Below are 26282 nucleotides of genomic sequence, written 5' to 3' on the forward strand. Positions count from 1 at the left end.
AGAGGCAAATCCAGTGCAGCGTGTGCCGCCGAGGGTCCTTTCTCTCCCGAGCCCGCACGGCACGAGCCGTGGTGCTGGGCCGGGCACCGCCGCGACCGGGGCTGTGCCGGCTGCGGCCACAGCAGGACGTGCAGCAAGAACCAGCCATGGCAGTGAAAAGCTGAAGGCGAAACGCTCGGCGTGGCTGCAGGGAGGGCGAGCCGCCGGCCTTCTCGGGCAGAAAGAAAGTGGGGTTTATTCACAGGAATCCCAAATATCACTGGAAACAAACTTACTTACAGGAAAAGTCCCAGGCCGTGGCTGGACACGTGGAGTGGCCGCTGCGTGCGGGAGCAGCTCTGCTGCCCGGGGTGGCCGTGGCCGCCGGCTCTGCCCCCAGCGCTGGGGGACCCCGGGGCACCGCGATGCCGACCCCGTCACCGGCATCTCCCTGCTGCGCCCGGCCCTCGCCCCTGCCAGCACCCGCTCCCCGCGGCCGGAGGGAGTGGGACGCGCGGCCACGGGCTCTCCCACCATGAGGACGCGGGGCTGAGCCAGCCGGTCTCTGTAGGGTGAATCCTCCAGCCGCAGCCTCTCCGTAGGCACGAGGGCGTGATCCCACCGTCCCCAGCACGTCCCTCCCTGTCCCCTCTCCCCGCCTGTGGCACCGGAGGGCTCCGGGCTCGTCATGCTGTGTGGCTGGAGGGCCATGGCCGTCCCGTGGGTCTCAGCTCACTCCATCTTCACGACCATCTTCTTGACGGCCCGCCGGGACGTGCCGCACTTGCTGTTGATGACGGCGTTGAAGTTGCAGCCGCGGCCGCACATCTTGGTGACGTACTCTGCGGGGCGGAGGGGGACCCGACCCCATTCGCGGGTGGCACCGTGGCCTTTCCTGACCCACCGACATGGCACCGGGAGGGGGACGAGGGACCCTGTCCCGCCTCCCCATCCCCTACCTTTGATGGCGTTGACCACGGCCACGGGCAGGCGGAGGGGCCGCTCCATGGTGGTGTTGTTGTGGGCGATGCGCTGCCCCGTGGCCGAGGACCGGGCCAGCGTCTCCCGCGAGAAGAAGTAATCGAGCAGCCGCCGGGTCATGAGCTTGGGCTTGTCAGTGGAGACCTGCGAGAGGTCGTCCAGCTGCGGGTGGGTGATGTAGACCCCCGAGTTGGGGACCAGCTCCAGTTTGGGCCTCCCGTTCTCCTGCAGCGAGGGGGAGAGCTCTCGTCTGGGTCCTGGGTGGAGCCCGGGGACCCCCCTGCTCTGTCCCCGGGGTACCCTGACCCCCTCCATCCCTTGGAGACCCCCTGGGCCACCTCTCCTGTGCCCTGGGGGAACCCCTTTGTCCCCTCTGCTCCAACCACAGCACTGTGCCCAGGGGGACCCCAGGAACCCTGGTGGGACCCCAGGTCCCACACGGGACCCCAAGACCCTTGGTAGGACCCCAGGAGCCTTGGTAGGACCCCAGGAGCCCTGGTGAAACCCCAGGTCTCTGGTGAGACCTGAGGATCCTTGGTGGGACCCCAGGAGCCTTGGTGGGACCCCGGAGCCCTGGCTGGCCCCCACACACCTCGACGGGTGAGGCCCAGAGCGGGGTGCCGTCAGGCAGCGTGTCCCCCCCGCTCTCCTCCCAGAGGCAGGCGGTGTCGGTGAGCGCGGCTGGGCTGCCAGCCCCCTCCTCAGTGCCCAGGCAGGGGGGGAAGCTGCCAGGCAGCCCTGCCCGCAGCCGCCAGGCCGGGGGGCTCCGCGGGACATCGGCCGGGGCGCAGCCCTGCTCGCCGGAGCTGGGAGTGGAGAAGGGCTGGAGGCCCCCAACCTGCGGGGACAGAGGGGGTTGGCTGGGCAGGGGTGTCCCGCTCGTCCCAGCGCTGCTGGGGGCTGGCACTGGGCTGGTCCCCAGCCTCCGTGGGGCGAGGAGCTGCGTGGGTTGGGGACACGGGGGCAGAGCTGTCCCCAGACCCCCACCTCACGGGGACCCAGACCCACCTGCGCGGCGGCGTCGCTCTCCAGCAGCCCCACGAGCCCCTTGAGGAACTGGACGTTGCTGTCACTGACGCCTGCAGGGACACGGCAGGGGCTCAGCCACAGGACAGACCCCGTCCCCGGGCAGGGGGACACTGGGCAGCTCCCCTCCATCCCCCACAGCCCTGCCAGCCTGTCCCTGTCCCCTTCCATCCCTCTGTCCCCGGTCACCCTTGTCTGTCCCAGTGCCACCGCACAAACTGGGTCCCCTTCCCAGCCCATGGCGGGGACATCCAGCCGTCACCCTGCCTGCCCGCTGCCGTTACCAATGCAGCCGGTGCCCGAGGCCAGCAGGGTCCTGGTGGCGGTGGCAGTGGTGGCAGCGGTGGCCAAGGGTCCCCTGCGGCCACCCCCGGAGGAGAGCAGGTCGTTCTCCTCCTCCAGGCTGCGGACGTGGCTCCGGAGCTGCTGATTCTCCAGCTCCAGCTGACGGATACGGCCGTCACGGCGCAGGATGGCTTCGTCCCGGGCTGCCAGCGCCTGCTGCAGCTCCGCCACCTCCGCCTCCAGCTCCCGCAGCAGTTGGGCGTACAGCCCCGTCACCCTGCCCGCCCGCGGCCCCCAGACCCCCCCGGCACCCCCCGCCTCCCAGGGGCTCTCGGGTCCCCGCGGGCGGCTGGGGCCGGTGCCCGGGCACAGCCGGGGTCTCTTCGTGGCTGTGATGTCCTCAGCGAGCAGGAGGGCCCTGGGGATGGGGAGGGAACGGGGTCAGCATTGGCCTCCTGGGGGTCACAGCCCCCTCCCCAGCTTGGGGACATGGGGGTGCCACTGGCACTGGCACGGGGACGTGTCCCTGCCCTGTACCTGCCCTGGCCTGGGCTGGGTGCGGGGGGCTGCGGGGATGAGGGGTCCCGGCCCCCCAGCTGCTCGTCCTCGTCCCGGGGCTCGGCCCCACCGTCGGCCATGGGTGCCAGCCTCAGGGCGCTCGGGCCCCCGGGCGCCTCGCTGGGGCCGCGGGACCCCCGTCCTGCTCGGAGGGGACCTGGCGGGGGGACACGGGGTGGCCCCCCCGGCGCCCCCCTGCTCCTGCCCACCCTGCGCCCACCTCCCCCCGTCCCTGCCCGTTCCCCCCATCCCCAGGGCCCTGCCTGTCCCCAGTGTCCCCTGCCCACCACCCGCCTGCCTGGCCCTGTCCCCAAGTCCCTGCCCCACAGACCCCTGTCCCCTCAGCCCCGGCCCCCCCTCCCCTGTCCCCAATGTCCCCCCAGTGTCCCGCAGCCCCACGTCTTGCCCCCACCCTCCCTGTCCCTACCATCCCCAAATCCCTGTCCCCCCGTGTCCCAGCCCCTGTCCGTTGTCACCACCCCCCCAGACCCCCTCTCCACCTTCCCTGTCCCCAGTGTCCCCCCAGTGTCCCCAACCCCTGTCCCCCGTCCCCTCACTGTCCCCTGTCCCCTCTCCCCCCAGTGTCCCCAGCCCCTGTCCTCCGTCCCCTCACTGTGTCCCCAGTGTCCCCATCTCCTGTCCCCCATGCCCTTGCTCTGTCTCCTGTCCCCTCACCCCCCGTCCCCTGTCCCCCCAGTGTCCCCCAGTGTCCTCAGCCCCTGTCCCCCGTCCCCTCGCTGTGTCCCCTGTCCCCTCACCCTCCGTCTCCTGTCCCCCCAGTGTCCCCCCGCCCCGTCCCTGTCCCCGCCCTCCCCGCTGCCCTGCGCCCCCCGCCCCGGGGGACGCTGTACCTTTAAGGGCCCCTCCATGTGCCTGTTTACAGCCCTGACACCACTTCCGGGTCTCCGCATCCCGCCCCCGCCATCCCCTCCAATTGGCTGACAGAGCTTCACTCCCCCTCCCTACGACGGGCGCGCTTCACAGCTTCCTATTGGCTGCCGGAGAGGGGGGCGTGGTCTGTCTGGGCCACGCCCACGGGGCGGGGCGATGGCGGGGCCGCGCTGGGGGGGCGGCGCGGTTTGGCCCCGCTCGGCTCCCGTCGGCCGCGGCCGGGATGGACCTGGGGGAGCTGCGGAGGAGCTACCGGGGGGACGCGGAGGTGGGGACGGGGGAGCCGTCGGGGGGGGGACCCGGCTCCGGGGGGCGCGGGGCCCCGCGGCCTGGCTCTGTCCTGGGAGCAGGGTGACCCCCCCGGCTGGCCCCAAGGCCCCAGGGAGCCCCCCGTGACCCTGGGACGGGGCTGCCCCCCCCCTCGGCTGTCCCTAGGGCCTGGGGCGACCCCCCCGGGCTGGCAGTGACCTTGGAACCAGGGTGGCCCCCCTCATGCTGGTTGTGCCCCTGGAATTGGGGTGACCCCCCCCAAGCTGCCCCCAAGGTCTGGGGTGACCCCCCCTTTCATGGTGACTCTGTCCTCCAGGCCTGGGGTGACCCCTCCTTTCACGTTGGCCGTGCCCTTGACTCTGGTGTGCCCCCCCTTGCCGCCCCCCCAGGCCTGGGGTTACCCCATCCCCCGTGCTGGCTGTGCCCTTGAATCTGGTGTCATCCCCCCCAGTGCTGGCCGTGTCCCCGAAGACCAGGGTGCCCCCCCCTTACAGTGTCCCCTGTGTCCCCAGGCCTTCGAGGAGCAGCACCTGGCTTCCCGCGACCCCATCCAGCAGTTCAGGGTCTGGTTCGAGGAGGCCGTGGGGTGCCCGGCCATCGGGGAGGCGAACGCCATGTGCTTGGCCACCTGCACCAGGTGAGGCCAGCGGGGGCCATGGGGGGGACGGCGGGGGTCCCCTGGCCACCCCGGGGGGGGACCTGGCATCGCCTCCCCTCTCCCGCTGCAGGGATGGGAAGCCCTCGGCCCGCATGGTGCTGCTGAAGGGCTTCGGGCAGGATGGCTTCCGCTTCTTCACCAACCACGAGAGCCGTAAGGGGAAGGAGCTGGTGAGGGCTGCGGCGGGGGCTCCGGGGGCGCTGGGGGGGTCCTGGGGGGGATGGCGGCTTTCCGGCCCCTTTGCGCCGGGGCTGAGGCTCTCGGAGAAGCGGAGCAGCCCCGGCTGGGGTCGAGGCTCTGCCTGGCACGGCGCACAGGCAGGTCCTGCTGCGGCAAAGCGCAGGGTTTCTCTAATTTTTAAAGCTGGGTTGGTGCTGGTCTGCTGACAGCTCTTTCGTCTCTCCCCGCTCTGCGCCCCAGGACGCCAACCCCTTCGCTTCGCTCGTCTTTTACTGGGAGCCCCTCAACCGGCAGGTGAGTTGTGGCCCGCGGGGACGCTGGGGAGGCTGGGGGGAGCAGAAGGAGCACGGTCAGGCCCTTAGCACAGAGTCAGGCAGTGGGTGCTCCCTCCCTTGCGGTGGGATGTCGGGGCTCACACGTTTCGGTGGGGATCACGCTGGGGTGGGTCCCAGCCACTGGGGATGAGATGGGATGGGGCGTGCCTGCATTTTCTGGGGGGAGAGCCGGGGGATGGGGCAGTTCCTCGCCCAGGAGCCGACGCAGCCCCCTTGGCACCGTTGGCCAGAGCCCAGCTGACGGTTGCTGGCACAGGTACGGATCGAGGGCTCGGTCAAGCGGCTGCCAGAGGAGGAATCGGAGCGGTACTTCCACTCCCGCCCCAAGAGCAGCCAGATCGGGGCTGTTGTCAGCCGTCAGAGCACTGTCATTCCGGACCGGGAGGTGAGCAGTCGTCCCTTTCCCCACGGCAGCGCCTGGAGGGGCCGGGATAACCAGGGCTGCCCCAGCTGCTCTCACGTTCACCGCCTTCCCCTTCCCTGCAGTATTTAAGGAAGAAGAACGCAGAGCTGGAGGAGCGGTACAGGGAGACGACGGTGCCGAAGCCGGCATACTGGTGAGTCGCGGGGGCTGCGGGCAGGGTGCTGTCCGCCGGTGGGGCCCCCCTAAAGCTCCGTGTTGCTCTGCCAGGGGGGGCTACATCCTGCAGCCAGATGTCGTGGAGTTCTGGCAGGGCCAAACCAACCGCCTGCACGACCGCATCGTCTTCCGACGCCTGCGGGATGGCTCGGCCCCCCTGGGAGACATGACGCACCAGGGAGAGGGGGAATGGGTCTTCGAGCGCTTCTCCCCGTGAGGCCGCCAGCGTCTCCGGCCACGTTCGCCTGATTGCGAGCATCACCTGTGCCAAACCTGCCCGCCTGTCCCCTGTCGTGCCCCGGGGAACGGGGCTGGCCTCGCTCTGCCCTCCCCCGGGAGACGCGTGCTGAGCTCCGGGGGTGCTGGCGGGGGGCTCTGGCCCAGCCCCAGAGACCCCTGTCTCCCTTCGTCTCTCCCTGGGGCGGGCGAGAGCCGCAGGTGGGTCCCAGAGACCATCTGCTTCCCCCCGCCAGCACGTGGGGAGCGACCGCTGCCGCTGGTGGTTAATTAATCATACTAATTATTGTGGAGGGACCAAGAAAGACCCCAGCGAACCCCCTGCCCATGTCACTCGTACCATGGTACTTGTGCCTTGTGTTTTAGCTAGAGCCGTGCAATGTGCTCTGTCTGTGCAATAATTTATTGAATTGTGGGTTTAATGTCACCAGTCTGTGCAATAACTTACCTAATTGCAGCTTTAATGTCACCACCGTGTCACCGGTGTTCGTAGCTGGCTGCGTGTGTCGTCACCAGCGCGCCCCATCTCCCCGGGGCCGTGGGACCCCAACCCTCAGCCTGCTCGTTTGGGGGGAACTGTGCTGGTGCCGCTCCCCGTCCCCCCCCAGCTGCCTGTCCGAGCTTGGAAAAAATAAATCCCGATCAGTGCGGAGCCGTGCAGTTGGTTTGGGTTAATATTTACCCGCATGGGGCTGGGCTGTGCTCTCCGGCAGATGGAGCTCGGTGCAGCCGGGGATCCCAGCCCATGGACCCGGCAGAGGGTGCTGGCAACCCTCGCTCCTCTGGGCCATGTCCCAGTGAAACCAGGCCCCGATAACCTTTGCCCTCCCTGGCTCCGTGTTTGCTCTCCCAGTTGCTGGCTCCTGGGGCAGGATCGTGCCCTGGGGCTTCGCCACAGCTGGGGGTCCCCCGGCGGGTTCCCGGCTGTGCCGTGCTGGGCAAAGCCCTGTGGTGGGTGGCAGCGGGAGGTGACGGTGGGGAGGTCAGCCCTGGGATGGGGGGAGCCGGGACAGGCGGCCACGGCAGGTGTCACACACCCTGTGCTGCTGTCACAGGCTCGCTCGGTGGCCTTGGTCCCTCCCGGCTGCACTCATCCCTCAGGGAGAGCCGCCTTGGTGGGACAGGAGGGGACGGTGTCACCTCGAGGGGACAGCACTTGATGTCCCAGGAAGGGGCTGGGGGCTTTGCTGGGGCTGGCGGCACAGCCAGGTCTCCCACCCATCCCGGCATTAGGTGCGTGGCAGGAGCTCAGATACCACCATGATGGGCGTAAATGAGCCGATCGGCACTGGCTGCAGGCTGACAGCTCTCTTCCTCGCCGCTCCCTCCCTTCCTTCTCGGGCAGGATCCCTCCGGCGCTGCCAACCCCGGGACAAAGAGCAGCCTGTGAGCTGACGGGCGCTGGCAGAGCAAACAGCGGAGGGCGGGGGCTGCCGGGGGCCCGGTCTGCCCTGCCGCAGGGTTTGTGCTGGCCAAGGTGGGGTTGGACTCTGGCGCTTGGCACCATCCGGCTTTTGTCATAGCGGGGAAGCAGTTGCTCCTGTTGACTTCAGGCACGGCCGCACCCTGCTCCGCAGAGAGGGCACCCCGGGCTGGCAGCGCCGGTGACGGCCACCCCCGCGTGTCCCCCCTCTCCGCTGGGTTGGGGATTCCCTGCGTTGGTGGCAGCTGGCACCGCTCCCCACCGGGGTCCCAGAAGGGACCCGCAGCCCTTCCACCCTGCCGGGCCAGGGCTGGGGGGTCTGGCGAGCTCTCCCCCTGCCCACGCCCCTCAGCTGCCTTTGCTTCCAGACCTGGTTTATTAACAGCAGTTAATTATCAGCAGTCACGAGAGCTGAGTAAAGGCTCAGCTTCCAACAACCCGAACAAACACCAGGGCTGCGAGATCACCCATGGTGGCTGCCCCCGGCGTTGGCTCTGGCACCGCACTCCATGATCGGCTCTCCCCTTCCGGGAGCAAGGAGCGATTCCTGGATGCAAGAGGGAATACAGCTCCTCCTGGGAAGCCTGGAGCCCTCCATGGTGCCCATGGAGGCAGCTCAGGGGGGGACTTTGCCCGTGGGGTTGTTCTCTCGGGGCAGGGAAGCATCACGTTCCCTGGTTTGGGGGTGACTGCTGGCAAGGACGCGGTGTCGGTGGCTCTGCCCGTGGCCACGCAGTCCCTTGGGCTTGGGAGACGAGCGGGGACTCACCCCCATAGGAGCGATGGGCAGGAGGGGATCAGGATCGTGCTCGAGGCAGAGCTGGGTGAACGATGGGCTCTGGTGGTCCGCAGCAAGCAACCGAACTGGGGCGAGTGTCCTCATCCCAGTATGAACCAGTCAGCCTCGGGGGCTACCCCTGCCCACGGGGGCCTGGGAGAGATGGGCTGTGCCTGGCTCCGCCGCCCGGTTCTCCCTCTGCCCCTGGGGTGCCGCGAGCTCGGCGGGCTGCGATTAAACAGGGTCCTTGCCTCTCCCTTAAATAAAGTCCAGTCCGAGTCCTTCCTCCTGAAGCGCCATGGTCCATTGTCCCCGGGAGGGACGGAGCCGAGCCAGCCTGGGCAGCCGGTGGTGGTGGCTGGAGGGTGACAACCGGCCGGGTCATTTCTCCTCCCGCTCACCAGCGGTGCAGAGGTTGGGGTTCTCGGCCAGTGTCGCCCGCACTTTCTTCTTCTCCTTGAAGCGTCCCGAGTTGGAGACCTTGACGTGTTTGCCCTTGCTGTTCTTGTCCACGATCTTCTCCAGGCGAGCGGTGAAGCCGGGTGGCCCCTCCTCACCCGTCCCCTCCTGGCTCTCGCCGGTGGCGGCAGCGTGGCTGTCGGGGCTCTCGTACAGCACCGTGGGCGCCGACCGGCGCTTCCGCAGGAAGGTCAGCTTCCACCAGCCGTGGCTGTCGGCCATCACCGCCGGCCCCTGAAATGGAGGTGGGGGGTTGTACTCCCTCCGCAGGGGGTCCCTCGGCCCCCCCAGCCCTGCCATCCCGGAGCTGACAGGGATACACAAGGGACACGGGCTGCCGATCTGGCAGCACCGGTGGGGAATCTGGTGCCATGTTTGCCGAAGGCGGCTCTGGTGGTCTCCCCCCGTCTCTGCTGGGATGCTCGTAGTGGGTGCCGGGGGGGCTGCGTGGGGCTGGGGCTGGGGGTCCCAGGGCGGGAGGACCCCACAGGTACCGGGAGGGGATGCTCGGGTGACTTGGGCATTGCCGAGCCCTGGGGAAAGGCTGCTGGCACTGCCGGGAGCCGCCGTGTCAGCCGTGTGTAGCGGGGCAGGGAGGGAGCCCAGTAAGCAAACAGGAACAGGAACTGGGAAGCAGGTGGGAGCTGGGAAGGTGCCGGGGTCCCTGCTGGGGGGTCACCGCCTGCTGCACCCCAGAGTCAGGGTTCTCCTCTTGCCCAGCCCTGCCTGCGGGGACAGGCAGGAGCACTGGTGGGGCCCCGGCCACTGCCGAGAAGGCTCCGGCAATCCAGGAAGGCTCCGGTGCCGAGTGTGGCTCCAGGGCAGGGCCGGGGAAGGCGGCTCCCGAGCAGAGGAGCTGAACGCTTCCTTGGCAGCAGGCAGGGAGGGGATTCCCAGTGCCCCGTCCCCATTCCCATCCAGGGAGCCAGCGCAGCTCCGTGCCCCTGCGGCGCTCAGCCATGACTGACCCCACAGACCAACCCCCGGGTGGTGCCTCCGGCATCGCTTTTGGGTGCCGGGGCAGGGGGACAAGGACACCGAGACTGGGGCCACCACCCCAGGGAAGACGGCTGGTGGCCCCCTGGGCTGGTTTGCCGTGTCCCCCTGCAATGCCATGCCCACGCCTGCCTCCTCCTCATGCCAGAGCTGGGTGGGACCCGTTACCGAACCACAGCCGTGCCGTGCCGTGACCCCGGGGCTGGCAGCGGGGATTTCCACGTCCCGCTCCCCACCGCGGGCACCCCGTCTGCGTACCTGTGCCTCCCACGTCTCCGCTGCGGCCGCCCAGCCCGGGGGTCCCGGGGGTGCCGGGGCAGCTCCGGCCGGGGTGCGCAGGCAGGTGCCGTCTACCTGCCGCTGCCCCGTTTGCTCCCCGTCAAGGTGAACCCGCGACCAAACCCCTCCTGCCTGAGCAAACAGCGGGGCCGGGCCAGGGCACGGCTGAATATTCATGACGGGGGAACCCGGGGTTGAACCCCGATGGCGGCTGCCAGCCCGTGGCGGCTCCGGGTGCTGGCACTGCCCGTGGCACCAGGCCAGGCTCGACGCCCCGCCGGCCTCGAGGGCAGGTCCCCGGCGGGTGCCGGGGCGGCACATGGCACGTGTTTCGGGCAGCCAGGAGTTAAGGGCAGCCAGTTGGAGCGTGGCTCTGGCTTTCAGCGGGATTAACCGAAACCGGCGGCGGCTGGCCGGGCTGCCAGACCGGTTCCTGCCTCCCGCTTCTCCCCGCCGGGGCTCCCGCAGGCACCCAGCGGGCTGTCCCCACGCCGCCACCGCCCCGCTCAGCCACCGCTGGCCCCGGGGACGCGGTGACGCCGTGAGGGGTGGAGGCGGAGAGCCGCCATCTCGCCCCCGCGCGAGGACGCGGCTCGTGGGGATGGGTCCCACGGGGACCCACCGGTGTGGGACTGGGTGGCACCCAAGGGATCCTGGCTCTGTGCTGGGGCACCCAGCGGTCCCTGAGGGATCCGGGATCTGCTCTGCCCCCCCCCCCCGGGGATCTCCAAGGGACCCAGGATCCCCTCTGGGGCAGCTGGGGATCCCAGGGGGATCCTGGCTCTGTGCTGGGCTACCCAGCGGTCCCCAAGGGATCCAGGACCTGCTCTGGGTCCCCCCTCAGGGATCCTCAAGGGACCCGGGGTACCCTCGGGGGTGGGTGGGGATCCCAGGGGGATCCTGGCTCTGTGCTGGGGCACTCAGCGGTCCCTGAGGGATCTGCTCTGGGCCCCCCCTCAGGGATCCCCAAGGGACCTGGGGTACCCTCTGCGGCGACTGGGGATCCCAGGATCCTGGCTCTGTGCTGGGGCATCCAGTGGTCCCCGGGGATCTGGGATCTGCTCTGGGGGCAGCTGGGGATCCCCGAGGGATCTGGGATCCCCCCCCCGGGGGGGGGCGATTGGGGATCCCCATAGGATCTGGGATCTGCTTGGGGGCTCCCGGGGCTCCCTGAGGGACCCGGGATCCCCTGAAGGGCGGCTGGGGATCCCCGAGGGATCCTGGCCCTGCGCTGGGGCACCCACGGCTCCCTGGGACCCGGGATCCGCCCCGGGGACCCGCTGCACTGCGCATGCGTGAGCGGCGCCCCCCTCCCGCCCGCTCCGATTGGTCGGCGGCGCCTCCTCCCCCCGCCTCCTCTCAGCCAACCGGGACGGCGGCACGTGGCGCTGTCGCTCTGTGGCTCCCTTCTGATTGGTAGCAGGGCGGGGCCCGTCGGACCGAGCGCGTTTTGATTGGCTGAGCTGCCGCGGTCGTGCTCGGGGATTGGCTGAGGCGGGGCTGGGCGCGGGGAAAGCGGAAGCGGAGCGGTGGCGGGCGGCATGCAGGTGGGGGCCGGGGCCGGGGCCGGGGCCGGGGCCGGGGCCGGGGCCGGGGCGGGGGCGATCGGGGAAGGGCCCCGGCCCGGGGGAGCGGGGACAGGCCGGGCCCGGGAGCTGGCCTAGGGGGTGCGCAGGCCCCGGCTGGGCTCCGCCAGCCCCCGAGGCGTCCCGCTGCCCCTCGCCTCCCCGCAGGTCGCTCCCCAGGACTACCAGAACGTGCCCATCGACATCCAGACCGGCAAGCTCCTGGGTACGGCGGTCCTGACCCCACCTCCCCCGTGCGGAAGCCCCCCCAGGGTGGGCAGGGGCTGGGGGGGGGCCGTGCCGGGACTCCCCGGCGGGCGAGGCCGCGGTGGCACCGGTCACTCGTGTCCTCCTTCCCCGGGAGGGTTTGTCACCCCGCCGTGTGGCAGCTCATGGCCCCAGCGCCGCCCCCCTCGGTGCCGGGCCGGGTTGTCCCAGCCCAGGCAGCAGCGGGGTGACCCCCCCGGCCCCCCCTTACCCCTCCAGCCCTTCCCAGAGCTGGGGAAGGAGCCGGGGCTTTATCCCGGTGTTTGGCCCTTCTGCTTGGCGGGGACGGGATGCACAAGAGCCGCTCTGCCCAGGCCTCTGCTCCCTGCCTCCGTCTGGCATCGCAGGGCAGCCTGGGGGGGTGACCGCCTCCTGGTGAGCCCCCCCGGGTTCCTCTCCCAGGTGACCCCCCCCTTTCCCTCCCGCCTGCCTCGCAGACTGGCTGGTGGACAGGAGACACTGTAACCTGAAATGGCAGAGCCAGGTGTTGGCCATCCGCGAGAAGATCAACGCGGCCATCCAAGACATGCCAGAGAACGAGGAGATAAAGCAGCTGCTGGCGGGGGCCTGTGAGTGCAGCTTGGGGTCAGGGTGCCCCAGGAGAGCCGGGACACGGGCAGCCGGGGCGGGTGTCGCACCGGGAGCCTGTTTCCGAGGGTTCGGTTGTGGCAACCTCCTCCCAGCTGAGGAGGAGACGGAGAGTCAGTGGCACAGCCCTGTCTGAGACCCGCGCTCCCTGGGCTGAGCTGGGAGAGGGTGGCACCCGGCAGACATCCCGGTGACCGCATCCCTCCTCCAACGCAGACCTGCACTACTTCCACTGCCTGAGGATCGTGGAGATCCTCAAGGGCACTGAGGCTTCCACCAAGAACCTCTTTGGACGCTACTCATCCCAGCGCATGAAGGTGAGCGTGGGCCTGGGGGCCTGCGGCTGGCAGTGGCCAGTGTGTTCGCACCCTCCCCCACCCTCTGCTTCCTCCTCTCCAGGACTGGCAGGAGATCGTGTCCCTCTACGAGAAGGAGAACACCTACCTGGGTAAGGCAGCTCTGGCTGTGGGCAGGCTCCGGAGAGCCCTTGGGGGGTGTCGGTGGGTGGTTTTCAGTCTCCAAACTGCGATGAGGATGAGGCGGGCAGGGAAAGGGGCAGGACGTGACGGGCTGCCAAGTCCCAGTGGGGTGAGGGCCCCGAGCTGCCTCTGCCGCACGGCTGGGAAAGCTGCTGAGGTGGCTGGGGCACCCCGAGGGCCTCGTGGGCGACTGGCATGGCCTCTCAGCACCCTTCTCTTGCCCCCCCTGCAGCCGAGCTCGCCAGCCTCCTGGTACGCAGCATCAGCTACGAGATCCCCTCGCTGAAGAAGCAGATCAGCCGGTGCCAGCAGGCCCAGCAGGACTTTGCCCGCCGTGAGGAGGAGTGTCAGCTGGGGGCGGCCGAGCTGCGGGAGCGCTTCTTCGCCTCCTGCAAGCAGTACGGCATCACCGTGAGTCCCTGCGGCCAGCCCTGCTGCGGAGGGAGTCCTGCTGTGCCCCCTCCCTCCCCAAAGCAGCCCCCAGACGCCTCAGCAGGGCTCAAGCTGGGTCTGCGTGTCTCATATGATGTCCCCACAGTGCCACCTTACCTGTGAGAGGAGCTGGGGGGTGTAGGGTGACCGCACAGCCCTCCATTCCCTTCCTGCCCACATCTAGCTCTGCAAGCAGAGGGTGAAGCCACCCTGGGCGTGCTTTGGCTGCCAGCCTCCCTGCCCTGACATGTCCCTGCTCTGTCCGCAGGGTGACAACGTGCGCCAGGAGCTGCTGGCCTTGGTGAAGGACCTGCCGTCGCTGCTGTCTGAAATCGGGGCGGGAGCCAGTGCGCTCTCCGAGGCCATCGAGCTGTACCAGGCCTGCGTGGAGTTCGTGTGCGAGAGGTGGGCAGGGGGCGGGTATGGGGGCACAGGGGTAGACCCCCGCATCTCCTCTCCCCACGTGCGGGGGCAGCAGGTTGGGCTGGTGGCTGCACCCGGCCTGGGGCTCCCCCAGAGGGACCCTGGTGGGGTTGGGGGTGCTCGGGGGTCCCCGCCCTGCGCCTGGCACTGATGTGCCCAGGGTGGCTGCCAGCTCCGCAGAGCTGGTGGTGCCCCTGCTGCGGCACGTGGGGAAGAGAGGCAACACGACCGTCTACGAGTGGAGGACGGGGCTCCAGCCCCTGCGGGTGGAGCGGCCAGTGGTGGAGGAGGTGCTGGAGCAGCCGAAGGAGGACACGGTACGTCCTGGCCAGCCGGGGCTGAGCTGCGGTGCTGGGGAGAGCCTCCGCCGGCTCTGCTGTGTGTCAGTTAGGGTTAGGCTCTTTGCCCCCGGGGTTTCAGGACTTCTGCTGTTCTCCCTGCAGATCGACTGGGGAGACTTCACGCTGGAGCCAACCAGCGTGGGTGCCTGTGCCGCTGCTGACGGGGGAGCCCAGGGCGAGGAGATCGACTGGGGGATCACACTAGAGCCCGGTCCCCAGGTGTGTGACCCCTGGCTGTGTGGTCCTGGGGTCTGGCCCTGCTCCAGGGCCAGACTGGGGGCCTGGGGGTGTCCCGGGCACCCCCATCTCACAGGGTGCCCTTTCTTTTGCAGCAGGATGATGGTATTGACTGGGGAGATGGTGAAAGCGAGGAGGTGCAGATCACGGTGCTGGAGGCTGGCACAGAGGGTGAGCATGGCTGCAAAGGGACATGGGGGGGTCCTAACGGGCATCAGGCAGCACCCATCCTGCCTTTACTCCCCCTTTCTGTGCCTGCGGTGACCCTGGGCACCCCATCAGTGCACAGAGGCCTGCTGGGGACAGAGCAGAAGCAGCGCCGTGCTGGGCAGCTGCCTGTTGGGTGCTGGGTGGGCAGGAGCAGGGCCCTGACCCCACTCAACAGTGCCATGGGGTGATGCTGAGCACCTTGTACAGGACGAGTGGGGTGGGTGGGGGTATGACCAGACTGTCTGAGCTGTAGAGATCCCTTCCCTGCTGCTTCCTGGCCCCACTCACCCCTGGCTCGTCCCCCAGTGCCTGAGGGGGTTGCCTGTGGCTCTGATGCCCTGACGCTCCTGGAAAACACCGAGACCCGGAGCCAGTTCATCGACGAGCTCATGGAGGTGGGTACAACGCAGCAACCAGGGCTAGAGCCAGGTAAGGGGCAGCTCTGCTGCCGTCCCACTGCAGGGATGGCAGTACCGGAGCGTCCCCTGCCCTGTCCCCGCAGCTGGAGCTGTTCCTGTCTCAGCGCCTGGTGGAGATGGAGGAGGAGGCCGACATCGTGGCCGTCAGCCAGTTCCAGCTGGCGCCCGCCGTGCTGCAGGGCCAGACCAGCGCCCATGTGTGCTCCCTCCTGGCCACCACCCGGGCTCTGCTGGGCCAGCTCTGCACCCGCAGCATGCAGCACCTCTTCATGATCCTCGCCTCCCCCAGGTCCTCGCTTGGAGGAGGGAAAAACAGGGGGTCAGGGCTGAGGGGGGGACCATGGGGCAGGAGATGGAGGTGTCCTGGGGTGGGGATGGCACCTGGGTGGGCAATGGGGGTGACGGAGGTCCTGGCTCTCCCCATACAGGTACGTGGACCGTGTGAGCGAGCTGCTCCGGCAGAAGCTGAAGCAGGCAGAGCTGCTGCTGGCCAAGAAGGAGGTGATGAGCCAGAAGCGGCAGGAGGCCCTGGCAGAGCAGGGCGCCTTGGAGCCCAAGCTCGACCGTCTGCTGGAGAAGACCAAGGAGCTCCAGAAACTGGTGAGGGCGGGAGGTGGCCCTGCTGGGCTGCTGCAGGCCCCCTGCTGCCCCTGCACCCCCCTGACCACCCGGCTCTGTCTTGCAGATCGAGGCGGATGTCTCCAAGCGCTACAGCGGGCGGCCGGTGAACCTGATGGGTGTCTTGCTGTGAGCCCCCACGGGCCAGGCACCCGCGGAGAGGGGCAGCGTGGGGCCCTGCTCCCCAGACCCCCCCATTCACAGCCCTGGGGCACCGGTAACGTGGCCGCGGCCTCGCTTGCGGGGGCGGACGTTGCTGAATAAAGTCGCAGCCCTTCTCCCACCCATGGATCTCGCTGTTTCCCTGCGGGGTCTTGGCTTCGCGGGGGGAGAGGAGCCCCTAAATCCTCCTGCTCTGGGTCGATCCCTGGGGCTGCAGGGTGACCCTGGGGAGGTGGGAGCCCTGCGCCCTGCCCGTGGACAGGGCCACCCCCCCCGGGGCCGACAGCCCTTGCCGGGGGGCCGTGATGGGGCGGTGGCGGTGGGGGGTGGGGTGGTGGTGGGAGATTCGATTTTAATTTCATAGCAGAGCAGTTGATTCATGGCTGGTTGTCGCCGCCGGTGACGCCTGTAATGACTTTCCATCACAATGAAAAGTGGAGTGACACCGCTCATTATTCCTGCCGCTCGTTATCGCCGCGCAGGGGGGGCCCCCGCCGGACAGTGAGCGATGGCCCCCATTAATCACCCCCCCGCCCCCAGGCACCGCCGCCCCCATCCCTTCCCCTCAGCCGGTGGAGGGCAGAGCCTGACCCCCCCGGCCATACTGGGCTGTACTGGGACATACTGGTCTGGGTGAGGCTAGACACCCCCCTCCCCAGCATCTTCTGGGAGGGGCCTGTCACACCCACTGACGTCAGTCATCGGCCACGCCCCCCCGGGCAGGCTATTGGTCCCTGTGCCTCTCTTGTCCCGCCCCCCTGCCACCTTGCAGTTGCTCATTGGTCTGGCTCTGCTGTGGGTCCGCCCTCCCCCGAGGGCTGGGGGCTCCGTGGGGCAGGAGGGGCCCGCGGTGGGGCCGGGGGTGCAGCCCTGCCTGCGGTCCGTCCCCCCCCCCCGGCACCGGGGCCCCCCATCCCCGTGGGACCCCCCCATCCCCGTGGGGTCTCGGCCCCATGCGATCCAGTTGTGGGGCTGTGGGGGATCCCTCCCCATTGGGTCGGGGGGATCCCGTCCTCCATGGGGCCACGGGGGATCCTGTACCAGTCGGCACCCGAGGAAGACGCGGGGCTGTGGGGGATCCCATCCCTGTCCCCACCAGCTGTGGGGCGATGGGGGGCAGATCCTGGGGGCACCGGGGGGGATGTCCCAGCGTCTCGCACCCCACGGTCCCGTCCCACCGTGGTGGCGGCCGTGCCTGGCGGCATGCGGCTACCGCCGGGCCACCGCCACGGTGGGGACGTGGGCGAAGGTCGCGGAGAGACAGCCCGGCTTCGGCGAGCCCCTCATTACCCCACTAGCAGTGGTTAACGGGCAAATTAAATGGCGTCCGTAACTCCTCGCTGCCCGGGGGATGGAGCTGGGAACCGTGGAGGGTCCCCCTGAGGCCGGTGGGTGCTGGGGGGGCCAGGGGGGTCCCCATCCTGCTGGGGCAGAGGGAGCTCAGCACCGGGTCTGGGGGGGCAACCGGTGCAGCTGCGGGGTCACCATCACCATCGTCTCCATAGCGAGCGGCGGGAAGGCATCCGCCACGGGGGGGTCCCGGCCATAAAGCCCCCTTTATCCGCCCGCCTCGCTGGAACTAACGTCCCCCCGCTGCGGGGCTGCTGCTCGGCCCCCGGCCCCTGACCCTGCTGGCCCCCTGGCCGGCCCCACAGGTCACGGTGGCCCAGCCGGGGGCAGAGGGCAGAGCCCCCGCCGGAGGTCACGGCTGGCGGGGGGCCGGCGGCACCGCGGGGGCTTTAATGGGGAATTAAATGAGTCGGCGGCTGCGGGGACCCCTCCGCCCGCCGTGATGTGCCGGGTGCTCCCACCGCCCGGGGCGGCCCCCGGCGTTAGGGGCTTCGTTAGGGTGGCGGCGCGGGGCCGTTATTAATATCGCTGTCTCGGGGCCCCGTCCCCGCCATCCCATCGTGCATGAAATATTGGCCGGCGCCGCCGATTGCTGTTCCCATTATCTGCAACATTACCGGGAGATAATGACAGGAAAATAAAATACCCCCTTCCCGCCTGGCGGGGATGGGGGCCGGGGGCAGCAGGCGCTCGTGTGGGTTTCCAGCCCCCCCTGCCCGTCCCTGCCTGCACCCTGCTGCCCGCGTCCCTTGGGATGGGGCCGGGGGATGTCTGCGTGGAGGGGACGTGGACCAGGGGGACATGTGGATGGCAGGGACCTACAGACCCGGGCAAGGAGTCCCCCAAAACGCTGGGGTCCCCTGCGGGTCCCTGTCCCCTGCCTGGCCGTCCCCCTCACGCTGGGTGACCATCACCGGCCAAGGGGCTGCGGGAGGCGGGACCGTGGCCCCAGGGGGCTCGGGGCTGCGTTTGCTCCAGAAACGGGCAGACAAAGGGCTGGGGACCCCCAGCCATGGGGCCGCGTCGTCCCCCTCCTCAGCTCCAGCGGTGCCGGGACCAGCTCTGCCTCCCCCTCCGCGGCTGGGGGGGCCCCGGCTGCCGGCGGCCTGGTGGGGCCCCGGCTGCTGCTCCATCTCACCTGCCAGGGAGGAATTTAATTACCAATTAAGGGGCCTTCCATCTGTTTGAGGCCTGCCCGACCGCTCGCGCTCCCCTTTAATTACATCGCTGACAGCCATTTCACTCAATTAGCTGCGAAGCGCAGCAGAGAGCCGGCGCGGGGGCAGCTCCCGGCCCCGCCATCTGGGGGGCCGGACCCCGTCCCCCCCGCGCCCCTCGTGCTGTCCCCAGCCATCCCCATCGCTGTCCCCATGCCATCCGGCCCCGGTGCCCTTGCCTGGCCTGTGCTTCCCCCCCCCCCCCATCCATCCATCCATCCATCCATCCATCCCTGTATCTTTTCCTGCATCCCTCCATCCTTCCCTCCATCCATCCCTGTGTCCTTTCCTGCATCCCTCCATCGCTCCCTCCATCCCTTCCTGCATCCTTCCATCCCTCCATCTGTCTATTCTTTCCTGTATCCCTCTATCCTTCCCTCCATCCATCCCTGTATCCTTTCCTGCATCCCTCCATCCTTTCCTCCATCCATTCCAGCATCCCTCTGTCCTTCCATCCATCCCTTCATCTATCCCTGCATCCTTTCCTGCGTCCCTCCATCCCTCCCTCCATCCATCCCTGCATCCCTCCATCCCCACATCCTTTCCTCCATCCCTCCTTCTGTCCCTCTGTCCATCCCACTATCCTCTCCTGCATCCCTCCCTTCCTCCCTCCCTCTATCGCTGCATCCCTCCATCCGTCCCTGCATCCCTCTGTCCTTCCATCCCTCCCTCCCTCTATCCCTGCATCCTCTCCTGCACCCCTCCATCCCTCTCTCCCCGCTGCCACCCTGTGCAGGGTGCTCTGCCCCCTCCATCCCCTCTCAGCCGATTTTTAGGGAGCAGAAGCCGGGCCCAGGGTCCCCAGGGGGTGGGGAGCGCCGAGGGGCTGGGGCTGGCCCCCCCCGGGCCCCCCCCGGCTCTGCCTGGGCTTTCCTACGGGCAGACGCTGCAGCTGCTTAACGGGCTCTAAATCTCCTCGTTAAAACAATCCGTAACGGGGCGACAGATGCCCCGCGCACCCGGGGACGGATGGATCACCCGGGGGCGACAGCTTCGCGCCGGGGGGGCGCTGGCTCGGGGGTCCCGGCTGCTCGGGGCCTCTCCGGAGCCGCAGCGGGGGTGAAAATAGAGAGAAGGGAAGAGGCAAGGCACCAGAGAGGGGGAAAATCCTCGGGGTTTGTTTTTGGGGAGCGATCCGGGCTGGATGAGGGGCTGTGTGGGCAGCTGCCCCCCCGTCCAGCAGCACCCATGGGTGTGATGAGCTGGGGGAGGGCTCAGCCAGGGGGTTTTGGGGTACGGGGACTCATTGTGTGGCCAAGCTGCCCAGCGCGGCCAGGGATGGGGGGCTGCCCCCCATGCCTGGGCGTGCAGCCCCCGGCCGGTGTCTGAGGGCTGCTTGGGTCCCCCAGCCCCAGAGGATGGGGGTCCCTGGCCCCGTGCCTCCCCCGGCGAGGATGCTGCGGCGAGGCGGCCGCCCCTGGCCGGGCCATCCATCACCGCGACAGCCCGGGGACAGGCGAGGAGGGGCCCCCCTCCCTCGGCACCCCAACCCCTGCTGCCCCCCCCGCCCCGGGGACTTTTCTTCCCTCCTCTTTCCCTTTCTCTTCCCTTCCTCCCCCGGCCGGGAGACAAAACCCGGCTGACAAGATGGAGGCCAGGCCATCAATCAAGGCGGCCGCTGGAACCACCTCTCCCCCCGCTAATGAATCCCCTTCCCGGCCTGCTGCCACGGCACCCCGGCACGGCCACCCCGGCGTGGCTGTGTGTCCCCTGGCGTGGCTGTCCCCCCTCGGTCACCCGCATCATCTCCCCCATGGACTTGGGGTCCCAGCTGGGGTGGGGACAGAGCAAGGGGGACAGGGTGACCCGCGTACGGGGTGGCAGGGTTTGGGGGTGGCGTGGGATTTGGGGTGACAAGGGCTTGGGGGTGGCATAGTTCGGGGACCCAGACTGGCAGGATTCGGGGTGCAGGGTGGCACGGATGCAGGTTGCCAGGATTTCGGGGGCTCATGGCTGTGGGGTCAGCGTGGGTTTGGGGGGGTTGATGTGGCCGTGGGGGTTGCATGGGGGTGGCAGAGCTGCAGGGTGCTGTGGGGCCGGCCAGTGGGGACGTGGGGCTGGTGGCCCCAGCCCTGTCTCTCCCGGGGAAGCCCCCTGGTCCGGTCAGTCCCCATGGGCCCTGTCCCCCCGTGAGGGGCTCGGGGCCCCCCCAGCCCCGTGGTCCCCGGGGAGTGAAGCCCTTTGTCCCCGGGCCCATCGCCTGCTGCGGCGCCTTTGTCCCCGTGTCACTTGGGGGGCACCAGCTGTCATGGCCGGGGACCACGGGGCCTTCGCGCTCCTCCTCCTCCTCTTTGTTCTCTGCTCCCGTGCTGAGGGCTGCCTGGGATGGGGAGGGAGGGGGGACCCGGGGTCACCTCCCCAAGGGGCAGCTGGGGGCACACAGCCCCCCCCCCCACGGGGCACCCCCCCCTGCAGCCTGAGCACCCACGGGGAGCAGACGGGGACGTGGGGTGGGTTTCGGGGTGGGTTTCGTGCCCTGCCCCATCCAGCCCTGGCTTGGGGTGCCTCTGGTTTGGGGGGTTCCCTGGGGCTGGGGGTCCCCAGGGTGGGGTAAGCCACCACCTGCCTGGACCCCGCCACCCCCTGCCCCACCAACCGCGGGTTTGGGGGGGACGGGACCTGCCGAGCCTTTGTTGCCCATTTTGGGGGGGCAGCTCCAGGGCAGGGGGGCAGCGAGTGGGGGGCTGCGAGCTCCTGGGAGGGGCCGGGGAGGGGGCTCGGGTGTGCGGCTGGGACCGTCCCCTCCTTGGGGACACGGGGGCGCGGGGACACAGGGCCCTCCCAGCCCAGAGGGGCTTTGGGGTCCTGGGGTTGGGGGGCACAGAAAGGTGTGTGGGGGTCCCGGCTGCGGGGCATCTCCCTGGTCCCCCCGGGGGTCGCGGAGTGTCATTCCTGTTTTTGGGGGACACACACGCACCTTTGGGGTCCCGTGGCTGCAGGGTGGGGGGGTGACCACAGGAGGGGCGGGGGCAGGTGGGGAGGGGGCTTTGGGGGGGGCAGCCTGGAGGGGTGTGGGGAAAGGGGTGCGGGGAAAGGGGTGTGGGGAAAGGGGTGCATGGGGGGGCGTCCCCGGGTGGGGCTGGCCCGGGGGGACCCAGGCTGGTGGGGAAACCTGGGGGGGGGGGTCAGAAGGCGGGGGGCGATGTGGGTGGGTGTCCCACAGCGGGGGCGTCCTAGGATGGGGGGTCCCGGGGGAGAGGGGTCCCTAGGATGGGGGGGGGTCCCCGAGGGGAGGTTCCCTAAGATTTGGGGGATCCGGGGGGGGGCGGGCTCTGATGGGAAGGGGTGGGGGTCCCGGCCCGGAGGAGAAGGGTCCCTAGGATGGGGGGGGTCCCCCCGAGGGGAGGATCCCTAAGATCTGGGGGATCCCGGGGGGGGGGGGGGCTCTGATGGGGGCGGTTGGGGGCCCGGGGGCCCGCGTGTGCCCGGGGCCGCCGGCAGGTGGCGCTGCAGGACCGTGAATGGGCGGCCCGGTCAGGGGCGGGGCATCCAGGGAGGGGCGGGGATAAGACAGGCATGGGCGGGGCTATGCACCATATAAGGGGCGGGGCTGGGCTATGCAAAGCGCACCAGGGTCCTTCCAGGGAGCGGCGACCAAGAGCTGTGCCGAGGCCGCGGCGTTAGGGAGCGTCGCGCAAGAGGCGGTGGAGGTCCGTGGGTGGGGTGGGGGTTCCCCAGCGTGGGGAGGGTCCCCGGGGTGAGGGGTTCCCAGGAAGAGGGTGATCCCAAGGTAAGGGGGGCCCCTAGGCTGGTGCAGCGTGACCACGGCAGAGTGGACTGTGGGTGCAAGCACCATGGCTGCCTCATGCGTGGGCACCCGCGGGTGGGCAGCGTTTGGGTGCTTGGCTGCGTGCACCCATCCCCACCCTGGGCACGGCCAGGGAGAGGGTGGGGGGCTCCCGGCTCTGTGCCCGGACCCACACCCCAACCGCGGGGCACCGCAGCCTCCCACCAGCCCCAGGCCGCCCTGTGCCGGACTCCATTGGTCTGCGGTGGCTTGAAATGATGAACCCGTAGAGAGTGGGATTTAACAGATAACCCCAGAAATGTCACCTTTGCCTCCAAGGGAAACGCACCGAAGAGCCCCCAGAGCCCGGCCTCGATGGGTGACGTGCACCCAGGGACCCACTGCCCCGATGCGACGGACAGCAAGAGGACACCAAACCAGGGAGGAAAACTTTATTTGTGGCTGGTTCTGGCTGGGAGCGACCAGGAATGGCAAATCCATTCTCCCTCCTTAGCGCTTAATTTTTCCCTCGGTGTTATTAATGTCGGGGCAGATGAGACCCAGCAAGGGGCTTCTGGAGGTGGCGCAGCCGGGGAGGAGCCGTCCCGGGGATCCAGGCTGGGGCGCGGGGTTTGGGTTGGGATCGGAGTGGGGGGATGCCCGGGAAGGTCCGTGTGTCCTGCTGCCTGGCGTCCCCCAGCCCCAGGGTCCCACCTTTCAGCCAGCCCCTCCAAGGGGAGACCCCGGAGCCGTCATGTCAGTGGGGATGGCTCGATGTGCTCCTTGGTGGGCTGCAGGACCTGGCGTGAGAGCCCAGGGGTGGGGATGGGGTCAGGCCCACCTTAGGGTGCCCTTCCCGGCTGGATGCCTGGGTTCACTTGGCCGGGGAGGGGGGCAAACCTCACCCCGAGCAACTGGGGGTCCATGGGACCCCATGCTGGGGTGACAACGAGAGTGGGACCCAGGGTGTGCCCCATCTCCATCCTGGTGGGTACAGCTGGGCATCACACCCTCCTCGTTAGCGAGGCTAACAAAGGTCTTACCTGGGACGTGCTCTGCTCAGCCAGAGGCTTCTCATCAACCTGGGAGAGGGAAGGGCATCATCAGCTTTAGGAGCAGGGTGATGGGGAGAAGGGGACCCACTGGGTGCCCCGACGTGGGGAGCATCCCCTGCACAACCATCCTGCTCGCTGCCCACCACCCCCGAGGTCGCCGTGCTCGGCAGCTTTCCGGCAGCGGCCAGACCCTGACCCCAGTCCCTGCCCATCCCGGCCGGGCCCCCGGCACGGGGAAGGGTTCGCACCTCCTCGGTGCTGCCTATTCTCGGCCGCCGGCGTCCCCCGCATCCTTCCTCTCTGAGCTGCCCGTCAGGTAGTCGAAGAGGACGAAGCCGTATGCCGCCGGCTCGGGGGCCTGGGGAGGGAGAGAGGCTGAGGAGGGTGGGGAGGTGCAGAGGAGGGTGGAGGAAGGCCATGGCGCGGGGTGGCCGCACTCACCCGCAGGCTCAGCCGCTGGATCACTTGCTGGGGGTCGCTCTCCAGGATCACCCTGCGGAGCAGCGCGGTGCTGGCACCAGCCCACTGGCATCCTCCCGGCATGGCTCCCTCCCCATCCTGGCTGCACCCCACTGGGCATCACTGCCACCGCCCCGTGCCTCAGTTTCCCTCCCTGTGCAAAGCTCTGGGATGCCCTGGCAAAGGCTTGAGGAAGAGCTGCTGCAACGTTGGCAAGCTGGGGTGCCCAGCTCCCCCTTGGCACCCCGAGATGGGGCCAACCCCTTCCTAGCACCCAGGGGGGACGATGCCACCCCCTGTCCCTGCAACCCCCAGTGCTGCGGGCTGCCTCTCCCCCTCTGCCCCCCCCAGCAGGAGCTCACCCCCTGTCCACAATCTCATCCACCACCAGGAATGTCCCCTCCATGTTGTCCAGCAGCCAGCGCTTCTCCACCTCCTTCCTGTGGGCGAGCGGGTGGGAGAGGTCGCTGTACCCGTTCCCACTCACAGCCTGGGGTCCCGTGCGAGGTGCTGGGACCCAGACCCCTGCCATCCCAAAGCAGCGCTGGCCCCGTCCCCCCCGGGGCGTTAGGGGACAGGGGTTTCGCACCAGCTCAGGGCGTCACCTGGGGCGCACTGCTGCCCCGTGCCCTGCCTCAGTTTCCCCACCCGAGGCACGTGGGAGGAGGTCTCACCGCAGGAGGTGGCCGAGAGCGTCGAGGAGGCAGGCGAGCACGGCCGACAGCATCAGCTGCGGGAGAACGGGGGAGTCAACGGGGTCACGGGGGGTCCCCGGGGGGTCCCCGGGGCTGCCCCCCCCAACCTACCTCATTCTCCTGGCAGCCCCCCACCACGTAGAAGAAGAGGTCGACACTGCTCCTGTAGACGACGGTGAGTCCTTCCAGACAGGCGATCTCCCCTGCGTGGGGAGACGGGACGGTGTTGGTGTCCCCCAGGACTGCACCGGAGGGGAAGCTGCTCCAAGCCCGGTGTCCCTCCGGCATGAAACCTTTTGCACCCGTGTCCCCCCACAATTGCCAAAGCTCCGGAGCAGCCCCCCTGCTCACCGCCCGCCCGGTGGGTCTTGCTGAAGATGCTCCTCTCGAAGGCCGCCTGCTCCTTGGCTGTGGGGAAGGTGCCATCGTAGTACTGCGGGGATGGGCAGGGGGTCAGCGGTGGCAGGGTGGGCAGCACGGGTCCTGCGCGGGGGGGTCGTGTGCCAGGACCCCCAAGGACCCTGCCAGGACCCCCCAAGGCCCCTGCCAGCCCCCTCCGAGACCCCGCAGCCTGGCGGGGGGAGATGCCTGAGCCAGGGTGAGCAGGGGGGCTGGGGGACCTGGGCAGCATCCCCTGGGGAAACTGAGGCAGGGGGGGTCCGGGCTTCACCTTGGCCAGGAGGCGCTGCCCGAGGCTGTCCAGGATGAGCAGGGCCTTCACCGTGTACAGGGAGGGCTCCTGGGGGAGAGGGGCCGGGGCCGGAGGGGCTCAGCCCTGCGGTGGGTCCGCACCCCCCCAGCCCACCCTGGGCTCCCCTGGATCCCCTCCCTCGGGGTCCCCCCAGCTCTGGATTTTGGGGACCCCCTTTGCTCCCCCATCCCACCCTCGCTGCCCCTCTGCTCCCCCTTTTCCCCCCATTCCCCCCAATTCTGTTCCCCCATTTCCCCTCTTCTTCCCATTTCTCTCCTCTCCCCCCCGTTCCCCCCCTCCCCGTCCCCCCTCTTCCCCCGTTTCACCACGGTCCCCCCCCCGTGGCCCCCCCAGCCCCTTCCCCTCCCGTTGCCCACCCTTTCCCCCCCGTCCCCATCATTTATCCCCATCGCCCCCGGTTGCCCCCTCCCGTTATCCCTCCCCGTTCTTCCCCCGTCTTTTTCTCCCCGTGTTTTTTTTCTCCGTTTTTTCCTCCCCGTGTTCCCCCCACCCCCCGTGTTTTTCCTCCCGTTCCCCCCCCCCCCCCCGCCGTTTTTCCCCGTTTCTCCCCTCCGCGGCCGCACAAAGTTCCCGCGGGGCTGCGGAGCCCCGGCCCCGGTCCCGTCCCCGGCCCCGTCCCGGCCGTACCGGCCCCGCGGGCTCCATGGCTCCGCCGCCCCGGCACCCCCCGCTGCCGTGCCCGCCCCCCCCGGCCCGCTCCGCCCCGGCCCCGCATCCCCCCCCCCCCCGCACCCCCAGCTTTGCCTCGCTGGGGAGAACCGGGGATCCCCCGGGGCGGGTGTCCCGCACCCCCCCCCCCCCCCCCTGCTGTGGGGGGACGCAGTGGGGGGGACACGTGTGGCCGGGGGGGGCTGCTCCCCCAGTGCCCCCCCCGCACACAGGCACCTCCTTTGGGAAAGGACCTGGGGGGGGGTGGAGGCTGGGACCCCCCCCACCCCGAACTGGGGGGTTCAGGGAAGCCCCGGGGGGGGGGGGGGGAGGCCCAGCAGCAGGGCAGAGAGGGGTCACCCAACCTCTGCTGACTTTAATTTGGGGGTCACCCCCCCGGGTGAGCGGGGAGGCGGGGGGGGTCCTGGCAGCGCGGGGTCCAGCCAGCGGGTGCCAGGCTCGTCCCTGCTGCGGGCTGTGGGCTCTGCCGGGGGGCCGGTACCCCCCAGGTGCCATCATGGGCGATCCCGGCTGTGGGGCACAGCCCCCCTGCACCCCTGTTCCCGTCCCCTGACCACTGCCAGCGGCGTTTGCCGGTGACTCATTGCTTGCACCCAAATCACCCTTTTTTGCTTTAACCTCCGGGGCTGGAGCGTTTCCCCACGGCGGGGGCTGAGCCCACGGGTGAACCTGGGCCACAGCCTCGGAGTGAGGGGCAGCGGGACACGCCGTGCCCACAGCAACTCCCCACCGCGTCTCGCTG

General features: G+C 69.5%; 5 protein-coding genes across 15 annotated transcripts; 2 read left to right on the forward strand and 3 right to left on the reverse strand.

Moving 5' to 3' along the window:
- Positions 1-20: 20 nt before the first annotated feature.
- On the reverse strand, positions 21-3107 carry LOC104012290 (uncharacterized). Of its 6 annotated transcripts, none has more exons than XM_087769863.1 (6): positions 2809-3102; positions 2271-2689; positions 1969-2039; positions 1553-1798; positions 939-1185; positions 21-766 (listed from the first exon to the last, which is right to left on the reverse strand). In XM_087769863.1, the coding sequence occupies exons 1-6, from the start codon at positions 2907-2909 to the stop codon at positions 723-725; spliced, it is 1128 nt and encodes a 375-aa protein (XP_087625989.1). In that variant the 5' UTR covers positions 2910-3102; the 3' UTR covers positions 21-722. The 6 variants fall into 6 exon arrangements, with proteins under 6 accessions (XP_087625989.1, XP_087625988.1, XP_087625987.1 ...); XM_087769862.1 differs by having other exon boundaries at positions 21-821; positions 2809-3100; XM_087769861.1 differs by having other exon boundaries at positions 21-1104; positions 2809-3105.
- A 758-nt stretch (positions 3108-3865) lies between these two features.
- Positions 3866-6632, forward strand: PNPO (pyridoxamine 5'-phosphate oxidase). 2 transcript variants are annotated; one of them, XM_087769866.1, is made up of 7 exons: positions 3866-3988; positions 4503-4627; positions 4719-4818; positions 5038-5122; positions 5420-5548; positions 5650-5720; positions 5795-6632. In XM_087769866.1, exons 1-7 carry the CDS (start codon positions 3944-3946, stop codon positions 5990-5992), a joined length of 753 nt encoding a protein of 250 aa, XP_087625992.1. In that variant the 5' UTR covers positions 3866-3943; the 3' UTR covers positions 5993-6632. The 2 variants fall into 2 exon arrangements, with proteins under 2 accessions (XP_087625992.1, XP_087625993.1); XM_087769867.1 differs by having other exon boundaries at positions 5069-5122.
- Positions 6633-7760: 1128 nt separating this feature from the next.
- Positions 7761-10209, reverse strand: PRR15L (proline rich 15 like). The gene is made up of 2 exons (XM_087769868.1): positions 9895-10209; positions 7761-8874 (listed from the first exon to the last, which is right to left on the reverse strand). Exons 1-2 carry the CDS (start codon positions 10090-10092, stop codon positions 8563-8565), a joined length of 510 nt encoding a protein of 169 aa, XP_087625994.1. The 5' UTR covers positions 10093-10209; the 3' UTR covers positions 7761-8562.
- Positions 10210-11432: 1223 nt separating this feature from the next.
- On the forward strand, positions 11433-15777 carry CDK5RAP3 (CDK5 regulatory subunit associated protein 3). Of its 3 annotated transcripts, XM_087769857.1 has the most exons (14): positions 11433-11462; positions 11649-11706; positions 12185-12316; positions 12552-12652; positions 12735-12783; positions 13047-13225; positions 13515-13651; positions 13842-13986; positions 14113-14229; positions 14343-14418; positions 14764-14852; positions 14960-15165; positions 15305-15476; positions 15562-15777. In XM_087769857.1, exons 1-14 carry the CDS (start codon positions 11457-11459, stop codon positions 15625-15627), a joined length of 1533 nt encoding a protein of 510 aa, XP_087625983.1. In that variant the 5' UTR covers positions 11433-11456; the 3' UTR covers positions 15628-15777. The 3 variants fall into 3 exon arrangements, with proteins under 3 accessions (XP_087625983.1, XP_087625985.1, XP_087625984.1); XM_087769859.1 differs by lacking the exon at positions 11649-11706 and having other exon boundaries at positions 11440-11462; XM_087769858.1 differs by lacking the exon at positions 11433-11462 and having other exon boundaries at positions 11496-11706; positions 12150-12316.
- Positions 15778-22386: 6609 nt separating this feature from the next.
- COPZ2 (coat protein complex I subunit zeta 2) lies at positions 22387-25546 on the reverse strand. 3 transcript variants are annotated; one of them, XM_087770141.1, is made up of 10 exons: positions 25499-25546; positions 24830-24898; positions 24511-24592; positions 24271-24362; positions 24139-24194; positions 23827-23904; positions 23447-23498; positions 23254-23363; positions 22994-23032; positions 22387-22750 (listed from the first exon to the last, which is right to left on the reverse strand). In XM_087770141.1, exons 1-8 carry the CDS (start codon positions 25514-25516, stop codon positions 23268-23270), a joined length of 543 nt encoding a protein of 180 aa, XP_087626267.1. In that variant the 5' UTR covers positions 25517-25546; the 3' UTR covers positions 22387-22750; positions 22994-23032; positions 23254-23267. The 3 variants fall into 3 exon arrangements, with proteins under 3 accessions (XP_087626267.1, XP_087626269.1, XP_087626268.1); XM_087770143.1 differs by lacking the exon at positions 23827-23904; XM_087770142.1 differs by lacking the exon at positions 24830-24898 and having other exon boundaries at positions 25499-25536.
- Between the last annotated feature and the right edge of the window lie 736 nt (positions 25547-26282).

Source organism: Nipponia nippon, unplaced genomic scaffold (genome assembly GCF_047370975.1).
Source record: "Nipponia nippon isolate SJK-2023a ecotype South Korea unplaced genomic scaffold, ASM4737097v1 scaffold_32, whole genome shotgun sequence".
NCBI lineage: Eukaryota > Metazoa > Chordata > Aves > Pelecaniformes > Threskiornithidae > Nipponia > Nipponia nippon.

What these genes read in the sequence shown, in the direction of transcription:
- LOC104012290 (XM_087769860.1), bottom strand. Translation starts at nt 2,909, where the DNA reads ATGGCCGACGGTGGGGCCGAGCCCCGGGACGAGGACGAGCAGCTGGGG. An exon ending in CTCGGGCACCGGCTGCATTG is followed by an intron (nt 2,040 to 2,270) that starts GTAACGGCAGCG and finishes GTGTCCCTGCAG; the next exon opens with GCGTCAGTGACAGCAACGTC. An exon ending in AGAGCGACGCCGCCGCGCAG is followed by an intron (nt 1,799 to 1,968) that starts GTGGGTCTGGGT and finishes CTGTCCCCGCAG; the next exon opens with GTTGGGGGCCTCCAGCCCTT.
- PNPO (XM_087769866.1), top strand. Translation starts at nt 3,944, where the DNA reads ATGGACCTGGGGGAGCTGCGGAGGAGCTACCGGGGGGACGCGGAG. An exon ending in TGCTTGGCCACCTGCACCAG is followed by an intron (nt 4,628 to 4,718) that starts GTGAGGCCAGCG and finishes CTCCCGCTGCAG; the next exon opens with GGATGGGAAGCCCTCGGCCC. An exon ending in GTGCCGAAGCCGGCATACTG is followed by an intron (nt 5,721 to 5,794) that starts GTGAGTCGCGGG and finishes TTGCTCTGCCAG; the next exon opens with GGGGGGCTACATCCTGCAGC.
- PRR15L (XM_087769868.1), bottom strand. Translation starts at nt 10,092, where the DNA reads ATGAATATTCAGCCGTGCCCTGGCCCGGCCCCGCTGTTTGCTCAGGCA. An exon ending in CGGAGACGTGGGAGGCACAG is followed by an intron (nt 8,875 to 9,894) that starts GTACGCAGACGG and finishes CCTCCATTTCAG; the next exon opens with GGGCCGGCGGTGATGGCCGA.
- CDK5RAP3 (XM_087769857.1), top strand. An exon ending in CACTAGAGCCCGGTCCCCAG is followed by an intron (nt 14,230 to 14,342) that starts GTGTGTGACCCC and finishes TTTCTTTTGCAG; the next exon opens with CAGGATGATGGTATTGACTG. An exon ending in CCAAGGAGCTCCAGAAACTG is followed by an intron (nt 15,477 to 15,561) that starts GTGAGGGCGGGA and finishes TCTGTCTTGCAG; the next exon opens with ATCGAGGCGGATGTCTCCAA.
- COPZ2 (XM_087770141.1), bottom strand. An exon ending in GCTCTCGGCCACCTCCTGCG is followed by an intron (nt 23,905 to 24,138) that starts GTGAGACCTCCT and finishes GCTCGCCCACAG; the next exon opens with GAAGGAGGTGGAGAAGCGCT. An exon ending in TCCAGCGGCTGAGCCTGCGG is followed by an intron (nt 23,364 to 23,446) that starts GTGAGTGCGGCC and finishes CTCCCTCCCCAG; the next exon opens with GCCCCCGAGCCGGCGGCATA.